At 40.7% G+C, this 22758-nt stretch overlaps 1 protein-coding gene across 7 annotated transcripts in view; it reads left to right on the top strand.

Annotated features, from left to right (window-relative positions):
• The window catches only part of LOC113630607 (S-adenosyl-L-methionine-dependent tRNA 4-demethylwyosine synthase), a 265650-nt gene that overhangs the window by 48056 nt on the left and 194836 nt on the right, over window positions 1-22758 (top strand). For 6 of the 7 annotated variants that reach the window (XM_027126212.1, XM_027126207.1, XM_027126208.1 and 3 more), the window contains 4 exons: window positions 2242-2343; window positions 3897-4091; window positions 5873-6160; window positions 13055-13177. In XM_027126212.1, the coding sequence (XP_026982013.1) occupies window positions 2242-2343; window positions 3897-4091; window positions 5873-6160; window positions 13055-13177 (708 nt within the window). The remainder of the gene's footprint in view (window positions 1-2241; window positions 2344-3896; window positions 4092-5872; window positions 6161-13054; window positions 13178-22758) is intronic. The other variant, XM_027126206.1, reaches the window with a different exon arrangement.

The raw sequence follows: 22758 nt of genomic DNA, 5'->3' as shown, positions 1-22758 counted from the left end.
GGCAAAATGGTGTTAATCATCTTGGCTTAAGACCGTGCAGTGACTCCCTCATTCACTTAAAGCAAATGCCAAAGCCCCCATGGTGGCCGAGAGGCCCTCACTTCTGCGTCTCCAGCATCTCCTTTACCTCATGTCCTTGGTCTCCCCCCTCCAGTCTTATTAATCTCCTTGCCGAGTGTGCTCACGCATTTGGGCCTTCTCACTTACACGTCCCTCTGCTGGGGATAGCCTCTGGCTTGCTCTCTCATTTCCTTCAGGTTTTGCTCAAGTCTTTATTTTTGAGGCCTGTGGCAGTGTTTTCTGACACCAAATAGTTGTTTTCCCACACCTGTTTTCCGATTCTGGTACTGTCTACCCGAGTTATTGTCAGATTGTCCCCACATCAGACACCAGTCACAAGTCCCGGGGCATGTGTACTCCTGACTGGCCAGCTATAAATTCAGGGGTTCCCACAGTCTCTTTCTTAGGTTTGCTGATTCCCTAGAATGACTCACAGAATGCAGGGAATTGCTTTGATTAGTCTACTGGTTTATAACAATGAATATAACTCAGAAAGAGACAAATGGGAGAGATGATGGGGCAGGTCTTGGGGGGAGGGGCGGCACAGAGCTTCTGTGTCCTATTTCAACGTGCCACCTCCTCGGCATATCAATGTGTCCCCCAATCCCTGTCATTTAGGGTTTTTTATGGAGATTTCATTACGTAAGCATGACTGATTAAATCATCGACCATATCTGATTGAACTTCATCTCCTGCCACCCCTCCCCTCCCCTCCCCACAGGGAGAGAAGATGTTGAAAGTTCTAAGCCTTTAATCCCAGGGTTGGTTTTCTGCTGACCAGCCCCCATCCTGAAGCCATCTAGTCCCCCACCGCAACCCCAATGAGTCATCTCATTAACATACCAAAGACAGCAAGTTCCAAGGATTTTAGGAGCTCTAGGAGCTCCCTGGAGGCAAAGACCAAATATTTATTTTTTATTATATACACCTGTCCTGGCCCTCCTTATGTAAAATAACAACTCTCCCCATGCCTCCAATACCGTATTCTTACGCCTTATCCTCTTTTCCTCCACAGCACTGGTCACCATGCGATATACTGTGTATTTTCTCATTTGTGTGTTTGTTCTCTCTCCGTCCATTAGAATATCTCCTTGAGGATGTTCCCTGATGCTCCTTAAGGGCAGGGAACATGTGTGCCTTGTTTCCTGTTGGGTAATATCGCCCAGAGCTGAGACTGGCCTGGTGGATGCCCAGTAAATGGCGAGGGCAGGCTTAGCTTTAGTCCTGGCAGGTGGCGAGCCAAGTGTTAGGCTACCAAGCCAGAAAGAGGAAGAGAATTTCCTGGGGTACCAACATCTGGCTAGAAGTTGTAGCTTTCCCCAGCCATTTGGTTCATTTTGTTTGGAGAAGAGGCTGGCAGGGGTCTGCCTGGGGGTAAAAGGTGAGTGTCGCTAAGGCTCTGTGTGCGCTGGTACCACATAATACGGATTCTCTGTATTCCACAGGGTCTTCTCTGGCCCACTGCTCCCTCCCTTTTTTTTTTTTTTTTTTTTTTTTTTTTTTTTTGCGGTACGCGGGCCTCTCACTGCCGTGGCCTCTCCCGTTGCGGAGCACAGGCTCCGGACGCGCAGGCTCAGCAGCCATGGCTCCACGGGCCCAGCCGCCCCGCGGCATGTGGGATCTTCCCGGACCGGGGCACGAACCCACGTCCCCTGCATCGGCAGGCGGACTCTCAACCACTGCGCTACCAGGGAAGCCCCTCCCTCCCATTTTTGCCCCAGTGACTGACTGATCCCAGAGCCCCTCTGGTTTTCTGTGTCCCCCGAGGCTTGCTTCTGTCTGTCAGCCTGCTGCTTTTTGCTTTCTGTCTTCCAGAAATGTGCTCACAGTTCTCATATTCCCCACTCTCTTCCCACTATGGTATTTCTTCTCCATCTATATGTTTATTCTAGTGGGGCAAACAGCTGAAATGTCTACCAGTACATATAATAAGTACATATAATCCCACATATGTACTTGTAGAGGGAGAACAACACAGCTGAGTGATGATCTCTGTAAAGATGCTTGAGAAAATGGTAGAAATGAGAATAGAATTTGTGTTTATGGTGATACATGTCAGTCACCGGAAAAGCTTTTCATGCTAAATGCCTCACTACCTTGCCAACAGGAATAAATGAAGACTGTATTTTTCATTTATTTAGCTTATTGAAGACTTTATTTGATTTTTTTCCCTCCTATCAGGGATTTGCGACAGTTCTTGCCGAAGCAGTTAGCTCCCTTGGTCTGCCTGTGGCACTTATTAATCTGAAGGAATATGACCCAGATGACCATCTAGTAGAAGAGGTTGGTAATTGTCTTATTTTCCCTTCAATCACAACTTTCAAATTTAATTGATCTCCTGTGTTCTGCGATAAAAAGACTCTTCAGAATAAATTTAATTTTCACGCTAAAGGATTCCAGTCGGTAGAGCGTTCAGTGTCAGTCAGGGGTGCTGAGTGTGTGGTGGCGTGCTGACTCGGGCGTGAGTGATGTGGGGCCGGCCCCTCTGGGGTGTTAGACTGAAAGCTTGGGTGGTTGGAAGTTCCCTCCTGCTTTGACTGTCGTAATCAAAGAGGGTTGTCACTGATGGCCATGTGCCGGGCATGTGAACCACGTGTAGGCCTGCTGAAAGGTCAGGAGCCACTTGGGTGCCAGAAGCAGTATGGGTTTTGGAGTTAGAGAAATCTCTTTAACTGGCTGTGTGACCTCCAGGTGTAACGTCATATCTGTGAGAGCTTCATTTCATCACCTGAGGAATGCGCCGCCCCCTCCTCTAGCCATGCCCAGGTAGGGAAGTTGGCCTGACAGCAGCGGTTCTCCAAGCGTGGTCCTTGAACCGACAGTATCAGCATTTCCTGGGAACTCGTTAGAAATGCAGATTCTCAGGTCCTAGCCCAGCCCCGCGGAATCAAAGTCTGGATGTGGGGCTGTGTTTTAACAAGTGCCCCAGGTGATTCTGAAGCAGCTAAAGTTGGAGAAGCAGGTGGAACAGGCATTGACAAGCCTTTTCTATAAAGGGCCAGATGGTAAATATCTTCAGCTTTGTGGGCACGCAGCTACTGAGTTCTGCCTTTGAGGCACAAAACAGCCAGAGATGGTATGTAAATGAGTGAGTGTGGCTGTGTTCCAATAAAATTTTATTTATAAAAACAGGCAGTGAGTGGGACTGGGCCTGCGGGCTGTAATTTGCCAGTCCCTTCTTAGTGGATAAACCTCTAGCTGTAAATGTGCATTTCTTTCTCCCCCAAGAAAACGTTGGAGTACAAGTGAGTGAGCTTGAATCTGCTCTAAATTATTTGTTAAAAATTATTAGCAAAAAAAAAAAAAATTATTAGCAAGCTTGGATACTTAATTATTCGTAAGGGATTACTTATAACTTACCTCCTGACTTGGAACTGTGAAGATGCACTCGAGCAGATGAAATACTGTGGCTCACAGGACTGAAGATGTGTTTTGTTTCCCGTGGAGATGATGGTGCCAAGTGTTAAGTCACTTTACATTTAACGTTTTATGGCTTTGATTTTTCAGGGCATTTTTTAGAGATCTTTCTGTATTTCTTCCTGACTGATTTGGCTTTTGTTTCCAATATGACAAGCAGGAGCTGATAGGAATTTATAGTCTGGGAAATGGGATGAAGTACATGGTGAAGGGCACCAGGAGGTGTGGTGGGCTTTCTCCCCTGTGCAGGGTCCTGGCCCTGTTTGCTTTCTCTTTTGAAAATAAGTAACATTTCTAAAAGCACTCTTTGTCTTTAGAGGTTAGTGTGATATGAATGTCAGCATTTCAAAAAGGATTTTCTTCATTGAGATAACTTTATATCTTGGCTACTCTTCTGAAATAATGACTTTGTTGGTTAGGTTACCAGTAAAAATGTCTCTGCCTTCCTGGTTGCTACCTACACTGACGGTCGGCCGACTGAGAGCGCAGAGTGGTTCTGCAGGTGGCTAGAGGAAGCAGCCAATGACTTTCGATTTGGCAAAACGTACCTGAAGGGTGTGAGATACGCAGTGTTTGGCCTGGGAAATTCTGCATACGTGAGCCACTTCAACAAGGTAGGTACAAGGTAGGTACGTGTTGAATTGTAGGGATACATTCTCTTAAGTGAAAAAAAAAAATCACCTACACAGGTACATATATGTGGGTGTATGTGAGACAATCTGTACTCTCTGGTACTTACTAATAAACTTTTTGTGTTATTCTTTTTATCGCTGGGAATTGCTACTGTATAGGAGGCTCTCAGTAAATTTTTATTGAATAAAATGAATGAAAATGCCTCCTGTTGTCTAGCGTCTTAGCGGCTTGTATTCATGGCCAGAGTCTAGCCTCCTGCCCCCAGGCAGGACCTTGTAGATGGAAGGTCCCTGATTCTTTGGACTTTCTCAACTACCTGTTCTGTTGTGGAATGACCTTTACTGCCCAAACTAATTCTTCACAAAGTTAACTTGTCTTTTAATCATTACTTTTCTTTTCTTTTTCTTCTTAAATTTTATTTATTTATTAGTTGTTTGTGCCGGGTCTTAGTTGTGGCAGGTGGGCTCCTTAGTTGTGGCACACGGGCTCCTTAGTTGTGGCAGGCGGGCTCCTTAGTTGTGGCATGCATGTGGGATCTCATCCCTGGACCAGGGATCGAACCTGGACCCCCTACATTGGGAGCATGGAGCCTTAACCACTGCGCCACCAGGGAAGTCCCTAATCATTACTTTGTAAAGTGATGAAATAGAAGAAAAACATTCACTGCCCTTTATGTAATAAAATATTAATTGTTTCTTTTGTTCTCTTGGATCCTTTTTTCTGAGTGAAATTAACTTGGCTCCTTTTCCTTTGCATTCTCTATACTTTAAAAAAGAAAAATGTGTGGGCTTCCCTGGTGGCACAGTGGTTGAGAGTCCGCCTGCCGATGCAGGGGACATGGGTTCATGCCCCGGTCCGGGAGGATCCCACATGCCGCGGAGCGGCTGGGCCCGTGAGCCATGGCTGCTGAGCCTGCGCATCTGGAGCCTGTGCTCCGCGACGGGAGAGGCCCGCCACCGAAAAAAAAAAAAAAAAAAGAAAAATGTGGAGGCTCTCAGTTTCTTAGTGGTTCTGAAAAGTGATCAGAATTTTTTTACGTGTACCTCTCCCCAGATGTGAGCCCAGCTCGGCTCACCTATTTTTGGTAGAATGTGAGGAAAGATGAAGGTGGAGATCTTTCTGTAAAAGTTGTTTTCATCCAGCTGTTCTATCAAGATGTGTATTCTCTGTGCCTGCCCCCCCCTTCATATTTTCAAAGAAAGTAGACACAAGGTAAAATTCAGATATGTAAATATTTTGTTTACTGCCTTGCCACTTAGGAAGCCTGTTAAGTTTTTGAACTCTTAATTGTACTTCATGATAACTCCTGTGCCTCAGCTTAAGTGCTTCATACTGTAATAAAATGCATCTCTGGCTTATGAAATCATGAGTCTTGCCAAATGGGCTCCGTTTGTACTTTGTTGTTTAATGGTCTTTGACCCCAGAGGCTTTATTTTAGAAGGAACTGATTTTGCTACTGAGTGATTTCATTCTGACCATGATTTAGAAGACTAGTTTTCAAATTCTTCATCAGGTACTAACCCTTAGTTTAACAAAATAATTTGTCGGTCCCTATATTTAAAAAAAAAAAAAAAATCTTCCACAGAATCTTACCTGAACGTATCGATGGCTGGAGGGCCTGAAGCCCTTTTGACTGGGCAGTTCCTTCTTCCTAGCAGCGGCCGGGAACAGGGCCCCAGTGGAACCCCAGGCTGTCGCAGAGCAGGCTGCCAGCCTCGGATCTGGAGGACTGTTGTAGCTCACCTGTCTCTTTCTCCTGCAGGTGGGGAAGGACGTGGACAAGTGGCTCTGGATGCTCGGCGCCCATCGCGTGATGTCCCGAGGGGAGGGTGACTGCAACGTGGTTAAAAGCAAACACGGCAGCATTGAGGCCGACTTCACAGCGTGGAAGGCTAGGTTCATCTCCCGGCTACAGGCGCTCTGTAAAGGAGAGAGAAAACCCTGTGGTGGCAACTGCAAGAAAGGCAAGTGCGAGTCTAATCAGCACGGCTCAGAGGCAATGGAGCCAGGGTCTCACGCTCAAGAGGGATTCCATCAGAGAGACACTGAGGTACGGAGCCCACGTGTCCATGTCTCCCTGTTTTCCTCCTGCATTTGGAGGTGCTGAACCTTTCCTCTGTCCTGGGAAGCTCTTTCCTTGGCCTCTGGTTAGAAGGAAGAGCTGAAACTCATGTGGGGATGTTCTAGAGAGAGTGGGATCTTAGGATAAGCTATGTTGTGCTGGATGCTTTCCTAAATATGTTCTTTAATTGTTGCATTGCTGGAATCCAGTAGGTTTCTACCCCAGTTTGCAGGTTAGGAAACGGGTCTGGAGAAGTTGAATATGTCCCGGGCTGAGCTCATGTCTTTTTACCCCTAAACCACATATTCCTCCCAACCTCTTTTAACCTCCGTTAATCACTCAAACTTGAAGGCTGCGAGTCATCCCAGATTCCTTTCTTTCATCCCTCACATTCTAAAAATTTCTCTTTCTTCAGATACCCCAGTTCCTTTGAAGCTCGTGTTACATCAGGCTATATCACTACTGTTGTTTTTGGGCCACCTGGTCGCTTGCATCATTTGGGAACAACTTGACATTCTGATTCCCTGTCTTTCTCGCCACCCTTGTTCCTGTCATTCCTCTTTGTGGCTGAGCCATCCACATAGATGATTTATCCTGTCCCTTTCCTGGCCTTCACACCCCCAGGAACCATTTTCTCCAGTGACCTCGGCCTCCCACTTCCGTGCTCACCTTTGACATTTCATGTCCCTATGACCTGAACTCTGAGCCCTCTCTGGTGCTCTTACTTTAAAGTTCTTTGGACCCCACGTTTTTTTCACAGGGTAGTGCTAACTGCTTACTTCACTTCTGTCTTTACCCAGTTTGAATTTTATACTCGTTCTCTTAAATACATCTTCAATTCTCTTGCCATCCACTCCCTCTTCCAACCCAGTTGGCTAAGCCCCAAGCCAGGTTGGAACCTGTCTGCCTTCTCTTTGACCACAGATTGGTGACCACGGGCTCAGGTGTGCAGCCAGAACTGCCCCCAGTCTCCAGCATCCTCTCACTCTCCGAGACCACTGTTCAGTGCTCTTTTTCCCCCACCCCTTCCTCCATCTCTCATAGGAAGCCGACAGAGAATTCTCTTAGAGCCTCCCCGCGCTGTCTACAAATCCTGCCATCTTTTCTGCCACAGAGACCAAGTATCTAGTTCCTGTCAAGCCCACTCTGTGCATGCTCTGGGATCAAGGACTTTGTTCCCTTTGTTCCTTCATATATTGTATGTCTCTCCCCTGCACTGTTAATCTCTCTCTCTCTCCTAGGTGGTCCCCAGAAATACATAAACGTGCTCTAAACACGTTTGTTTAAACACAGGAATCACCTGCGTTTAAACAAACACAGAAAGCAAATAAGAAACAAGCCTTTCCTTTGTTCTGTGCCTTTCAGCTGCTGTTTCATTTTTCTGCTCTTTTTCTAGCCAGTCTCTTTGCTTTCATTTGTTTATCTTCCCTCCAGTTGGCTCCTACCATTTTAAAAAACTTAAAAAAAATTTGAGGTAAAATTTGCAAAGCATAAAATTAACCATTTTAAAATACATACAATCTAGTGGTATTTAGTACATTCCCAATTTTGTGTAACCACTGCCTGTATCAAGTTCCAATACCTTTTCATCACCTCAAAAAAAACACTTACCCATTAAGCAGTCACTCTTCACTCCCTTTCCCTCAGCCCTGACAACCTCCACTTTGCTTTCTGTCTCTATGGATTTACTTATTCTGGATGTTTTATACAAGTGGAATCATTAATATGTGACCTTTCTTGTCTGACTTCTTTCACTTAGCATAAAAGAGTTTCATCCATGTTGTAGCATGTGTCAGTACTTCATTCCTTTTTATGGCTGAATAATATTCCATTGAATGGAATTGTTGATCCATTTATCTGTTGATGAGAATTCTGGTTTTTTCTACCTTTTGGCTATTGTGAATAGTGCTGCTATGATATTCATGTACAGGTGTTTGTTTGAGTAACTTTTCAGTTCTTTTGGGTATATACCTAGGAGTGGATTGCTGGATCTTGTGGTAATTCTATGTTTAACTTTTTGAGGAACCACCAAGCTGTTTTCCCCAGTGGCTGCACCTTTTTTTTTTTTTTTTTTTTGCCATACGCGGGCCTCTCACCGTTGTGGCCTCTCCCATTGCGGAGCACAGGCTCTGGACGCGCAGGCTCAGCGGCCATGGCTCACGGGCCCAGCCTCTCTGTGGCATGTGGGATCCTTCCAGACCGGGGCACGAACCCGTGTCCCCTACATTGGCAGGCGGACTCTCAACCACTGTGCCACCAGGGAAGCCCCAAGGCTGCACCTTTTTGCATTCCTACCAGCAATGTACAAGGCTTCCAATTTCTCCCCATCCTTGTCAACACTTTTTTTTTTTCTTAATTGTAGCCGTTCTAGTGAGTGTGAAGTGATGTCTCCTTGAGGGTTTTTTAATTTTTGTTTATTTTTTTAATTTTTAAAATTTTTATTGAAGTGTAGTTTATTTACAATTCTGTGTTAGTTTCATGTGTACAGGAAAGTGATTCAGTTATATATGCACACACATATATTTATATATATAAACGCATATGTGTATATACTTTTTCAGATTCTTTTCCACTTATAGTTATTACAAGATATTGAATATAGTTCTCTGTGCCATGCAGTAGGTCCTTTTTGTTTATCTCTTACCAGATATATAACTTGCAAATATTTCCTCCCATATAGACTTCCTTTTCACTTTCTTGGTCATGTTTTTTGATGCACTAAAGTTATTAATTTCCATGAAGATCAGTTTGTCCATATTTTCTTTTGTTGCTCATGCTGTAGGGGTCATATATATGAATCCATTGCCAAATCCAAGGTTATGAAGAGTTATTTCTATGTTTTCTTCTAAGAATATTATAGTTTTAGTTCTTATATTTAGGTCTTTGCTTCATTTTGAGTTAATGTTTGTGTATGGTGTGAGGTCAGGGTCCAGTTTTATTCTTTGGCATGTGTAGATCCATTTGTCCCAGCACCATTTGTTGAGAAGACGATTCTTTCTCGACTGAATGGATAGCACCCTTGTCAAAAGTCCATTGCCCACAGATGTGTGAGTTTATTTCTGGATTCTGTTCCACTGATCTGTATGTCTCTCCTTAGGTCAGTACCACACTGTAGATTTGTAGTTAAGTTTTGACATCAGGAGTCCTCCTACTTTGTTCTTTTTCAGTGTTGTTTTGGTTATTTTGGGTTCATTGCAATTCCATATGAATTTGAGAAGCAGTCTTTCCATTTCTGCAAAACACATTGTTGGGCTTTTGATAGGGACTGTATTGAGTTTGTAAATCACTTTGGATAGTATTGTCATCCTAACAGTATAAAGTCTTTCAGTCCGTAAACACGGGCTGTCTTTCCATTTATTTATGTGGTCTTTAGTTCCTTTCAGCAATATTTTGAGTTTTCAGTGTCCAAGTGTTTTACCTTGGTTAAATTTTTTCTTACGTATTTTATTCCATTAGAAGCTATTTCCACAGTCATCAGAGAAGATACTTTGGTTGATTTTAATCTTGTTTTGTGGCCTAATGTGTGGTCTGTCCTGGAGAATATTCCATGTGCACTTGAGAAAAATGTGTAGTCTCCTGTTTTTGGGTGGAATGTTCTCTATATATCTGTTAGGTCTAATGGATTATAGTGTTGTCCCAGTCCTCTATTTCCTTATTGATCTTCTATCCAGTTGTTCTATCCATTATTGAAAGTGGGGTATTGAAGTTTCCAACTGTTATAGAATTATCTTTTCTCCCTTCAGTTTGTCAATTTTTACTTCATATGTTTTGAGCTCTGTTAGGTCCATATATGTTTATAATCATTAAGTCTTCTTGGTGGGTTAATACTTTTATCAATATATAATATCCTTTGTCTCTTGTAACAATTCTTGGCTTAAAGTCTATTTTGTCTGATGTTAGTATAGCTACCCTTGCTCTCTTTTGGTTATTATTTGCATGGCATATCTTTTTCTTTCTTTTTTTTATGTTTTTTTTTTTTTGGCCATGCCACGTGGCTTGCAGGATCTTAGTTCTCCAACCAGGGATCAAACCCAGGCCCCCTACAGTGGAAGCACAGAGTCCTAACCACTGGACCACCAGTGAATTCCCTGGAATATCTTTTTCTGTCCTTTGACTTTCAACCTGTTCTTATCTTTGTAGCTAATGTGAGTCTCTTGTAGACAAAGTGGAGTTGGTTCCCTTCCTTCTTCTTTGTTTTGATCCATTCTACTTGTCTCTGCCTTTTAATTGGAGAGTTTAACCCATTTTCACTTATAATAATTACTGATAAGCAAACGCTTCTGTCATTTAATTATACTTTCTATATATTTTACATCTTTTTGTTCCTTAATTTTTCCATTACTGCCGCCTTTTGTGTTTTATTGTTTTTTTTTGTGGTGTACCAATTTGATTCCTTTCTCATTTTCATTTCTGTACATTTTTAAGTTATGTTTTGGTAGTCACCCTGGGGATTGCAGTTAACCTCTTTGACTTACACCACTCTATTTGTATTAACATCACCTTTATATACAAAAACTGTGCTCCTATTCAGCTCTGTCACGTCCCCTCTATGTTATTGCTGTCACAAATTATGAGTTTACATGTTGTGTGCCCATTAACATGGATTTATAGTTAGTTATTTTATGCGTTTGTCTTTTAAATCATATAGGGAAAAAGGAATTATAATCAAAAATTACAGTAATACTGACTTTTATATTTAACCTATATACCTGACTTTAATTTTCCTTTTTCTTGGTTCCGTGTTTACTTGGTTTTTGTAAGCCTTTGGCTAATTCTCAGAGTTCTGACAAAATGACATCTGTTGGTTTTTGCTTAATTTTTAGGTGTGTCTGTGGGGGAACAAGCCCTTGGAGTTACCTACTCTGGCGTTTTTGCTGATACCACTCATAGTTTTTAACATTAAAAAAATTTAAGTCAAAAAATATTTTTAAAATCAAAAGTAACACTTGTACATATAAAACTTCAAATAGTACTTAGAGGCTTATAATTAAACACTACTTCCTTGTCTATTTCTATCTAATTCTTATTTTCCCAAGACAGCCACTTTTAATTCTTTTACCTTTTTCATTTATATTCTTAAATAATAGTCCCTTCTTGCTATTGATTTTTTAAAAATTTCAAAATCATACACACACACACACACACACACACACACACACACACACACACAGCATCACTTCCCTTCCTCTTGTATGGTTGTATCACACTTTCTGGTTGAACCATTATTCATTGTCATTATTGTAACTGTGTACGTATTTGTGTATCTGCCCTATATACTGGATTATTATATTTTCATTCTTATACACTTATTCTCCTTAAGATTATTGCTGCATTTTTAAAAATAAATTTATTTATTTATATTGTAGTTTTGGCTGCGTTGGGTCTTCGTTGCCACGCACAGGCTTTCTCTAGTTGTGGCGAGTGGGGGCTACTCTTCGTTGTGGTGCATGGGCTTCTCATTGCGGTGGCTTCTCTTGTTATGGAGCATGGGCTCTAGGTGCACAGGCTTCAGTAGTTGTGGCACGCAGCCTCAGTAGTTGTGGCTCACGGGCTTTAGAGTGCAGGCTCAGTAGTTGTGGTGCACGGGCTTAGTTGCTCTGTGGCATGTGGGATCTTCCTGGACCAGGGCTTGAACCCATGTCCCCTGCATTGGCAGGCGGCTTCTTAATCACTGTGCCACCAGGGAAGTCCCCTGTTGCTACATATGTTTTGATTTCTCTATAACCATCACTAATTCCAGAACTAACAGAACTGAAAGTTGTTTTTCAGTATTCTGTAGTTGTTATTGATTCTTGGTGGCTTCTCGTGTGCCCTCTCGTTCTGCTCCACTGTGGCGTGGCTGCCCTCTAAGCGTTGCTGCAGCTGAAGTCCTGTGTCTTCCATCCACAGCCTTCCTCTCGCCAGCTTCTTGGGTCCCCTAATTCTTGTGTCTCATATCTTCTTATCTCTCTACTGACTTTTGTTTTTTGGAGCACATTCTCCAGTAGCTCTTTGAGAAAGGGTGTTTTAAAGGTGAATTTTCAGACTTTTCATATCTGTGAGTCTTTATCCCATCTTCACAGTTGATTGATACTTTGGCTGCGTATAGAATTCTAGATGGGAGTTATTTTCTTTCAGAAAATGGAATGCATGATCCATTGTCTTCTAGTTAGGAGTGGAACCCAAGTTTAATTTGGTTCTGAATTTGTATTATATAATCTTTCTTCACCCCTCCTAGAAACCTTAAAACCTCCAAATAAAATCCCTCTATCTATTCTTTGCTCCGTTCTTTCCCCCAAATTCTGTGCGTGTTTTTCTTGCTTTCTCTGCTTGTACAGAACATTTTTTCTAGTTTATCTTTACACCAGGTATGCAGCCTTGTGGGTCCCCAGCTTTGACTCTTGTCTCCTGTGTGAGAATTTCCTCCTAGTATCATCCCTTCAACTTTACCTGCTCTTCCCTTGTCCTGTCCTGCTGTCAAAATAGGTTCTACAGATTCAGCAGATACTCTCAGCTCCATTTGTCACTTACCTCCTAGGATTCCCCTTTTTAGTTCATATTTGTCCTCTTTGGATTCCTTACGTTTTTGCCAACTCCATAATACGTTTAAAATTATGCTTTTAAAATGTAGGGACTTCCCTGGCAGTCCAGTGGTTAAGACTCCATGGTTCCACTGCAGCTTTGTAGCCATATTGTTTCTGTTGCAGCTATCAGCTCTGTCATATTATTAAGAAAGTAGCCATAGATAATGTATAAATGATGGGCTCCTTTAGATTTGGCCTGAGGCTGGCTGGCCTCTAGCCCCAAATATCTCAAGTCCATCCAGTGAACTTACAATCTGGGAATGAACATTAGACACTTTGCTGCTTTGCACAGTGTATTTCTGAAGCATTGATGTTCCAGCAGGAAGAGCCCTTTGGGAGCACCAGTGAGGAAGAGTCTGGTACTGAGGACCATCAGAGTCTAAAATCTGTCATTGATGTTGAAGACCTCGGCAAGATTATGGATCGTATGAAGAAAGAAAAGGTACTGTAATTTTGGGAAATGGTGAGCTGGGATCCGACAGTTGGTTGACATCTAGCATCTGTATTGGTGCATAGTCCATCTGAGCTCATAATTGGACAGTTTTAGTTCTTTGCCTCCTGTTTTGAGAGTTTTATACTTTTTTTGGCCATTATAACATGAAAATCTTTCTCAGCCCTGTGGAAATGAGCCCGTAGTAGAATAGACATAACTGAGGAAAGGGTAGATGGTTAGGGACTTTCCTCAGTGTTGTGGCTGAAGATGACAGGCTGAGCAGCATGATAAGATTGGTGTTGATATTCCCAGTGGAACCCTCATGGAAAAGTGCTTCCCTGTCGTAGACCGAGTGGTGTTGGGCTTAGGGATGGCACGGTGGTCTGTGGGTGTTGAGGTCAGATTAGGTGGAGGCCCTAGGAATCTAGGAAATGTTCATCTAGGTTGTCATTGTCTTAGTTACTCGAAGAGTAAGAGAATGTATGGTGTAGTAGGGTTTTATGCAGAGTCTAATGATCTAAAATTGAAATAACATTATATATACAATAATATAAAAATATAAAGTCTCAATTTATGTGTGAGTTTTGGGAAATGAGAATATCCTAAGGTAAAAATGTATTGATTGCATAAGTCTTAGAAACAAAAGAAGCAAACTGTGGAAGAATCCAGGAAAGCCTATGATAAAATTAACACAAACTCAAATGAAACAGTTCAGTAAGGCAGCAGGCCATAGTAAGGTAAAAAGTCAACGCCCTTTATATTCCCAGATAATAACCAGTTAGAAGCTGTGGTGGGAGAGGACCCCATTTACAGCAGCTACATAAAAAATAAGCACGCACATAGGGATACACTTCTGAAGAAATAATCTTAAATCTCTACGAGGAAGACTTTAAAACATTCCTGGAAGATCTAAAAGTGCCTTGAACAAATGAAAAGAGCTTCCTCGTTTTTAGATATGGTAACTCAGTATCGTAACGCTGTCAGTTCTTTTAAGTTAATACATGCATTTGATGCAATCCCATTAAAATTCCAGTAAGGTATTTTTTTTTTGGAGCTAGACTGGTTGATTCATGTGGAAAAATAAACATGCAAGGGTAGTTAGGGAAACTTTGGCAAAAGTCATGATGAGAAAGGCTAGCCCTACCAGGTATTTAAACTTACTACAAGGCATCTGTAACTGACACTGTTGTACTGGCTCCCGATGAGACAGACCAATGCAACAGAATAAAATTCCAGGAATAAATCCAAGAATATAGGGAATTTCATATATGATAAAGGTGGTGTCTCTTTTCCTCAGGGGGAAGATGTACTTTTAAGATAAATGATGTTGACAACTGGCTAGCTACTCGTGAAAAGATAAATTGGCTCTGAAGCTCATACATACATCAGGATAAACTCCAATCTGAGGTAGATCACCAATCAGAGATATAAATGTTGAAAAATACGTAAATAATAGAATTAGATGCATTATTTAAAACTTGAAAAAAGATTTTGTATATGATCTGAAATCTGGAAACAATAAAACATTGAATATCAGTGATTTTTTAAAAAATTCACATAACTATAGACAAAATCAAAAGACAAATGATAAAGTGAGGGAAAATATTTGCCCCTTATACTATAAAGAAGGAGTTAATTTTTCTACCATACATAGCACTCTTAAAAATTGAATGAAAAAAAAAAAGACTTTAGTAGAAAAAAATAGGAAAAACACATGAATAGGCGAGTCTCAGAAAAACCTCTACAAATAGACTTTAAACATATGAAAAAATCCTCAAATTCACTCGTAATAAAGGACATGCAAATTAAAACTACACTGATATACATTTCTCACCTAGAAAAATAGCAGAAATTCAAAAGTTGGACAATGCACAATTGGTGAGGCTCTGTGGAAACAGGCACCCATACCTTTCTGATGGGAGTCCAGAATGGTATACCCGTATGCAGGGGCTTTGGGCAGTCTTTACCAAATTCACACGCATTTACGCGTGATCCGCAGGCCCAGATGTATAAATTTGCCTTGAAGATACATCTTCACAAATACAAAACAGCATCTGCACGAGGTTATACCTTGCAGCAAGTTTAACAAACAGCTATTGGATACTGGCTGAAAAAAGCATGATGTACCCACACAGTATAATACTGTTGTACAGCTGTGAAAAATAATAAAGTGGATCCATGTGCATTAATGTGATTTCCAGGTGGTATGATGTGGAGGCTGATACGAACTTAAGATTTTTAAAAATGTACGTTTATTGTCATGTTATATTTGCAAATTTATAATTTAAGTGTGTGTGTGTATAAATAATATTTTGTGGCTGTGTTTGTTGAAAGGACCTTTCATGTTCTGACACTAACTAACACCCAGTTAATTCAAATGACCTGCAGTTCAATTCAGTTCTGGCACTACCTGGAGTTAGTGTCAGACCCCCCATAGTCCTGTGCAAGACTGTCTCCACTTCAGTGGTAGCTGTAAGTCTAAGGGTCCACTTGGACTTCCGACCAACTGGTCATAAGTATGGGGGTTCTCATGTCCGATCCCCTCACGTTCGATAATTTGCTAGGATGACTCAACTCACTGAAAGCACTGTATAAATCTCCCTTGATTTACAATGGTGTTATGTCCCAATCAACCCATTTTAAGTTGAAAATTTTGTAAGTCAAAAACATATTTAATACACCTAACCTATCAAACATCAAAGCTTAGCCTAACCTACCTTAAACATACTCAGAACACTTAAATTAGCCTACATTTGGGCAGAATCATCTAACATAAAGCCTGTTTTATAATGAAGTGTTGAATGTTTCATGTAATCTATTGAATAACGTACTGAAAGTGAAAGAGTGGTTATAGGGGTGCAGAATGGTTTTGCGTGTATTGGTTGTTTATGCTCCTTTGTGATTGTGTGGCTGACTGGGAGCCTTGGCTTGCTGGCATCACAAGAGTGTATTGTACTGCATATGGGTAGCCTGGGAAAAGACCAACATTCAAAATTCGAAGTAAGGTGTCTACTAAATTTGTATCGCTTTCGCAACATCAAACCATTTTAAGTCAGGGACTTATGGTTACAGTTTTGTAGCGAAGGATACAAATCAGAAACCACCAAATGGAAAGGAAGCGTAGGGCAAGATCTGAGAGTGGAGGGTTGGGGAAGAGACCCAGAGTTTCTATGCCCCCTCATCGTGGAATCTGGGCACATCACCCTCCCACCCCATCCATGTGTTCACCACCTAGGAAGCTCTCCTGAGCTTTATTTTTTACTTTATAAATTTATTTGTTTATTTATTTATTTTTGGCTGTGTCGAGTCTTCATTGCGGTGTGCGGGCTTCTCATTGCAGTGGCTTCTCTTGTTGCAGAGCACCGGCTCTAGGCGCGCGGGCTTCAGTAGTTGTGGCACGTGGGCTCAGTAGTGGCTTGTGGGCTCCAGAGCGCAGGCTCAGAAGTTGTGGTGCACAGGCTTAGTTGCTCCATAGCATGTGGGATCTTCCCGGACCAGGGCTCGAACCCATGTCCCTGTGTTGGCAGGTGGATTCTTAACCACTGCGCCACCAGGGAAGCCCTCTACTGAGCTTTAGCATCCAGAATTTTTATTGGGGTTTCATTATGTAGGCATGATTAATTAGATCATTGGCTAGGTGTTTGAACTCAATCTCCAGCCAGCCTCCCCTCCCCCTCATGTCTCTGGAGATCCAGCTGGCCCAAAGTTGCATTATGTGATTGTCTTCTGGTGACCAGCTCTTTTCCTGAAGCTATCTAGGGGCCCACTGTGAGTCACCTCGTTAGCCTAACAAAGACACTTCTGTCTCTTTAGGAAATGCCAGAGTTTTTTGAAGCTCTGTGCCAGGAGCTAGGGACAAAGACCAGATGTATTCTTTATTGTGCCACAGACCTAGAAACAAACAGAGTAAGCACTCAGATCTTGTTTTCTAAAATCATTACCCTACTAAAAGGAACTAAGGCTCCTTGAAGAAATGGCTGATTCCAGGGTTGGGGAAGGGAGTGTAACAGATGAGCCTGGGATGTCTTGTTGAGTAGGTAGGTCCTCAGTGTCTAAAGGATATAGGAACCAGCTTGAGGAGTTTCTCACAGGCCAAATATGGGGCAGTTTGAACATCAAAAATCAACATAATGATGAACATAATGGATTATATTACATCAAATTAAAAAAAAAATCAATCCTTGTGCTACTCAAAAAAAAAAAGGGAGGCACAGGAGAAAGTTTTTTTTTTGGACTTTTTCTTTTTAACATTTTTATTGGAATATAATTGCTTTACAATGGTGTGTTAGTTTCTGCTGTATAATAAAGTGAATCAGCTATACATATACATATGTCCCCATATCTCCTCCCTCTTGCATCTCCCTCCCACCCTCCCTATCACACCCCCTAGGTGGTCACAAAGCACCAAGCTGATCTCCCTGTGCTATGTGGCTGCTTCCCACTAGCTATCTGTTTTACATTTGGTAGTGTATAAAGTCCATGCCACTCTCTCACTTTGTCCCAGGTTACCCTTCCCCCTCCCCGTGTGCTCAAGTCCATTCTCTATGTCTGCATCTTTATTCCTGTCCTGCCCCTAGGATTTTCAGAACCTTTTTTTTCTTTTTAGATTCCATATATATGTGTTAGCATACAGTATTTGTTTTTCTCTTTCTGACTTACTTCACTCTGTATGACAGTCTCTAGATCCATCCACATCTCAACAAATGACCCAATTTCGTTCCTTTTTATGGCTGAGTAATATTCCATTGTATATATGTACCACATCTTCTTTATCCGTTCGTCTGTCGATGGGCATGTAGGTTACTTCCATGACCTGGCTATTGTAAGTACTGCTGCAATGAACATTGGGGTGCATGTGTCTTCTTGAATTATGGTTTTCTCTGGGTATATGCCCAGTAGTGGGATTGCTGGATCATATGGTAGTTCTATTTTTAGTTTTTTAAGGAACCTCCATACTGTTCTCCATAGTGGCTGTATCAATTTACATTCCCACCCACAGTGCAAGAGGGTTCCCTTTTCTTCATACCCTCTCCAGCATTTGTTATTTGTAGGTTTTCTGATGATGCCCATTCTTACTGGTGTGAGGTGATACCTCATGGTAGTTTTGGTTTACATTTCTCTAATAATTAGCGATGTTGAGCAGCTTTTCATGTGCTTGGCCATCTGCATGTCTTCTTTGGAGAAATGTCTATTTAGATCTTCTGCCCATTTTTGGATTGGGTTATTTGTTTTTTTAATATTGAGCTGCATGACCTGTTTATATATTTTGGAGATTGATCCTTTGTCCGTTGATTCGTTTGTAAATATTTTCTCCCATTCTGAGGGTTGTCTTTTTGTCTTGTTTATGGTTTCCTTTGCTGTGCAAAAGTTTTGAAGTCTCATTAGGTCCCATTTGTTTATTTTCGTTTTTATTTCCATTACTCTAGGAGGTGGATCAAAAAAGATCTTGCTGTGAGTTATGTCAAAGAGTGTTCTTCCTATGTTTTCCTCTAAGAGGTTTATAGTGTCCGGTCTTACATTTAGGTCTCTAATCCATTTTGAGTTTCTTTTTGTGAATGGTGTTAGGGAGTGTTCTAATTTCATTCTTTTACATGTAGCTGTCCAGTTTGCCCAGCACCACTTATTGAAGAGACTGTTTTTTCTCCAATGTATATCCTTGCCTCCTTTGTCATAGATTAGTTGACCATAGGTGCGTGGGTTTATCTCTGGGCTTTCTATCTTGTTCCATTGATCTATGTTTCTGTTTTTGTGCCAGTACCAGATTGTCTTGATTACTGTAGCTTTATAATATAGTCTGAAGTCAGGAAGTCTCATTCCTCCAGCTCCGTTTTTTTCCCTCAAGACTGCTATGGCTATTCGGGGTCTTTTGTGTCTCCATACAGATTTTAAGGTTTTTTTGTTCTAGTTCCATAAAAAATGCCATTGGTAATTTGTTAGGGATTGCATTGAATCTGTAGATTACTTTGGGTAGTAGAGTCATTTTCACAATGTTGATTCTTCCAATCCAAGAACATGGTATATCTCTCCATCTGTTTGTATCATCTTTAATTTCTTTCCTCAGTGTCTTATAGTTTTCTGCATACAGGTCCTTTGTCTACCTAGGTAGGTTTATTCCTAGGTATTTTATTCTTTTAGTTGCAATGGTAAATGGGAGTGTTTCCTTAATTTATCTTTCAGATTTTTCACCATTAGTGTATAGGAATGCAAGATATTTCTGTGCATTAATTTTGTATCCTGCCACTTTACCAAATTCATTGATTAGCTCTAGTAGTTTTCTGGTGGCATCTTTAGGATTCTCTATGTATAGTATCATGTCATCTGCACACGGTGACAGTTTTACTTCTTCTTTTCCAATTTGTATTCCTTTTATTTCTTTTTCTTGTCTGATTGCCATGGCTAGGACTTCCAAAACGATGTTGAATAATAGTGGTGAGAGTGGACATCCTTGTCTCGTTCCTGATCTTAGAGGAAATGCTTTCAGTTTTTCACCATTGAGAATGATGTTTGCTGTGGGTTTGTCATATATGGCCTTTATTATGTTGAGGTAGGCTCCCTCTGTGCCCACTCTCTGGAGAGTTTTTATCATAAATGGGTGTTGAATTTTGTCAAAAGCTTTTTCTGCATCTATGGAGATGATCATATGGTTTTTTTTTTTTTTTTTAAGATTTTTTTGATGTAGACCATTTTTTAAAAATAATTAATTAATTAATATTTACTTTTGGCTGTGTTGGGTCTTCGTTTCTGTGCAAGGGCTTTCTCCAGTTGTGGTGAGCGGGGGCCACTCTTCGTTGCGGTGCGCGGACCTCTCAATGTTGTGGGCTCTCCCGTTGTGGAGCACAGGCTCCAGATGCGCAGGCCCAGTAGTTGTGGCTCACGGGCCTAGTTGCTCCGCGGCATGTGGGATCTTCCCAGACCAGGGCTCGAGCCCGTGTCCCCTGCATTGGCAGGCAGATTCTTAACCACTGTGCCACCAGGGAAGCCTGATCATATTGTTTTTATTCTTCAGTTTGTTAATATGGTGTATCACATTGATTGATTTGCGTATATTGAAGAATCCTTGCATCCCTGGGATGAATCCCACTTGATCATGGTGCATGATCGTTTTAATATGTTGTTGGATTCTGCTTGCTAGTATTTTATTAAGGATTTTTGCATCTGTATTCATCAGTGATATTGGTCTGTAATTTTCTTTTTTTGTAGTATCTTTACCTGGTTTTGGTATCAGGGTGATGGTGGCCTCATAGAATGAGTTTGGAAGTGTTTCTTCCTCTGCAATTTTTTGGAAGAGTTTGAGAAGTATGGGTGTTAGCTTTTCTCTAAATGTTTGATAGAATTCACCTGTGAAGCCATCTGGTCCTGGACTTTTGTTTGTTGGAAGATTTTAAATCACAGTTTCAATTTCATTACTTGTGATTGGTCTGTTCATATTTTCTATTTCTTCCTGGTTCAGTCTTGGAAGGTTATACCTTTCTAAAAATTTGTCCATTTCTTCCAGGTTGTCCATTTTATTGGCGTAGAGTTGCTTGTAGTAGTCTCCTAGGATGCTTTGTATTTCTGTGGTGTCTGTTGTAACTTCTCCTTTTTCATTTCTAATTCTATTGATTTGAGTCCTCTCCCTCTTTTTCTTGATGAGTCTGGCTAATGTTTATCAATTTTGTTTATCTTCTCAAAGAACCAGCTTTTAGTCTTATTGATCTTTGCTATTGTTTCCTTTGTTTCTATTTCATTTATTTCTGCTCCGATCTTTATGATTTCTCTCCTTCTGCTAACTTTGGGTTGTGTTTGTTCTTCTTTCTCTAGTTCTTTTAGGTGTAAGGTTAGATTGTTTATTTGAGATTTTTCTTATTTCTTCAGGTAGGCTTGTATAGCTATAAACTTCCCTCTTAGAACTGCTTTTGCTGCATCCCATAGGTTTTGGATCGTCGTGTTTTCATTGTCATTTGTCTCTGGGTATTTTTTGATTTCCTCTTTGATTTCTTCAGTGATCTCTTGGTTATTTAGTAACGTATTGTTTCACCTCCATGTGTTTGTGGTGTTTACATTTTTTTCCCTGTAATTCATTTCTAATCTCATAGCATTGTGGTCGGAAAAGATGCTTGATATGATTTCAATTTTCTTAATTTTACTGAGGCTTGATTTGGGACCCAAGATGTGAGCTATCCTGGAGAATGTTCCTTGCGCACTTGACAAGAAAGTGTAATCTGCTGTTTTTGGATGGAATGTCCTATAAATATCAATTAAATCTATCTGGTCTGTTGTGTCATTCAAAGCTTCTGTTTCCTTATTTATTTTCATTTTTTATGATCTGTCCATTAGTGTAAGTAAGGTGTTAAAGTCCCCCACTATTATTGTGTTACTGTTGATTTCCTCTTTTATAGCTGTTAGCAGTTGCTTTATGTGTTGAGGTGCTCCTGTGTTGGGTGCATATATATTTATAATTGTTATATCTTCTTCTTGGATTGATCCCATGATCATTATGTAGTGTCCTTCCGTGTCTCTTGTAAGGAGAAAGTCTTTACAGAAGGTTCACAGATTATAAATAAAGAGGGCATGATAGAATTAGAAAATTACCTGTTTGCAGTCCCTAGTGTAATAATTGATTTAAGCAAGGATTAGGTGAAATGTCTTTGAGCAACAGTTATTGACATAGTCTCAAAACATCATGCCAGGAACTAAACCACTTAGACGTGCCAAAAATAAATAAATCAGTGTGGAAAAATAAATTCCCCGTAGATTATTTACTAAGCATAAAGGGAAAAATGTATGTTTACAAAGAATCAAATTTAGCATCATCATTTATGTTACAACTTGACCTTATGTACCTCCTGATATGATCTGTAGCAAGGTATATACGACATCATCTATGCAATTTTGTGTCAAAAAAGTTTAACCTGAATCTAATGGGGAAACAATCAGACAAATCCAGAATTGGGACAGTCTAGGAAACAACAGGCCAGGCTCTTTAAAGAGTCTATGTTGTAGACAGTAACAGCAACAATAAAACTTGGGGTTGGTACTGTTCTAAGATTTTAAAAGACTAATGAAATATGAACAAATGCATTGTATAAACTTTGATCTTGAATCAAAGAGAAAAGGCCATTGTCTTGACATTGGGGACATTTGAATTGAATTTTCTATTGGGTAATATTAGATTTATGTTAATTTTTCTTATTGTAATAATGGTGGTGTAGTTCTATAGGTTCATATCTTTTTCTTGGAGCTGAATTTTGCAGTAATTTAAAGGTGAGGTGCTGTGGTGTCTGCAACATACTTTCAAGTGGTTTAGCAAAATTTTGTTTTTATACATAACACACACATACATACATGTGCATAACGTGTGTGTGTGTGTGTTTATAGATAGATATTGATCAAGCAAAAGTAGTGAATCTAGGTGAAGGGAATGTGGGTCTTCATTGTACCTTTCAACTTTTCTGAAGTTTTCAAGATAAAGAGTGTCAGGGGAACTATTTTCCTATGCCCACAAAATAAAACAAAAAAAACCCTAGTATCAACTGGATTATGAATTATTTATGATATTGCCATATGAGAATATCTACCTTTTTTTTTTTTTTTTTTTTTTTTTTTTTGGT

The sequence above is a fragment of the Aethalodelphis obliquidens genome, unplaced genomic scaffold, assembly GCF_003676395.1.
Source record: "Aethalodelphis obliquidens isolate GAN/ISIS:26980383/991018 unplaced genomic scaffold, ASM367639v1 scaffold30, whole genome shotgun sequence".
Taxonomy (NCBI): domain Eukaryota; kingdom Metazoa; phylum Chordata; class Mammalia; order Artiodactyla; family Delphinidae; genus Aethalodelphis; species Aethalodelphis obliquidens.
This window is presented reverse-complemented; position numbering and strand designations above follow the sequence as displayed.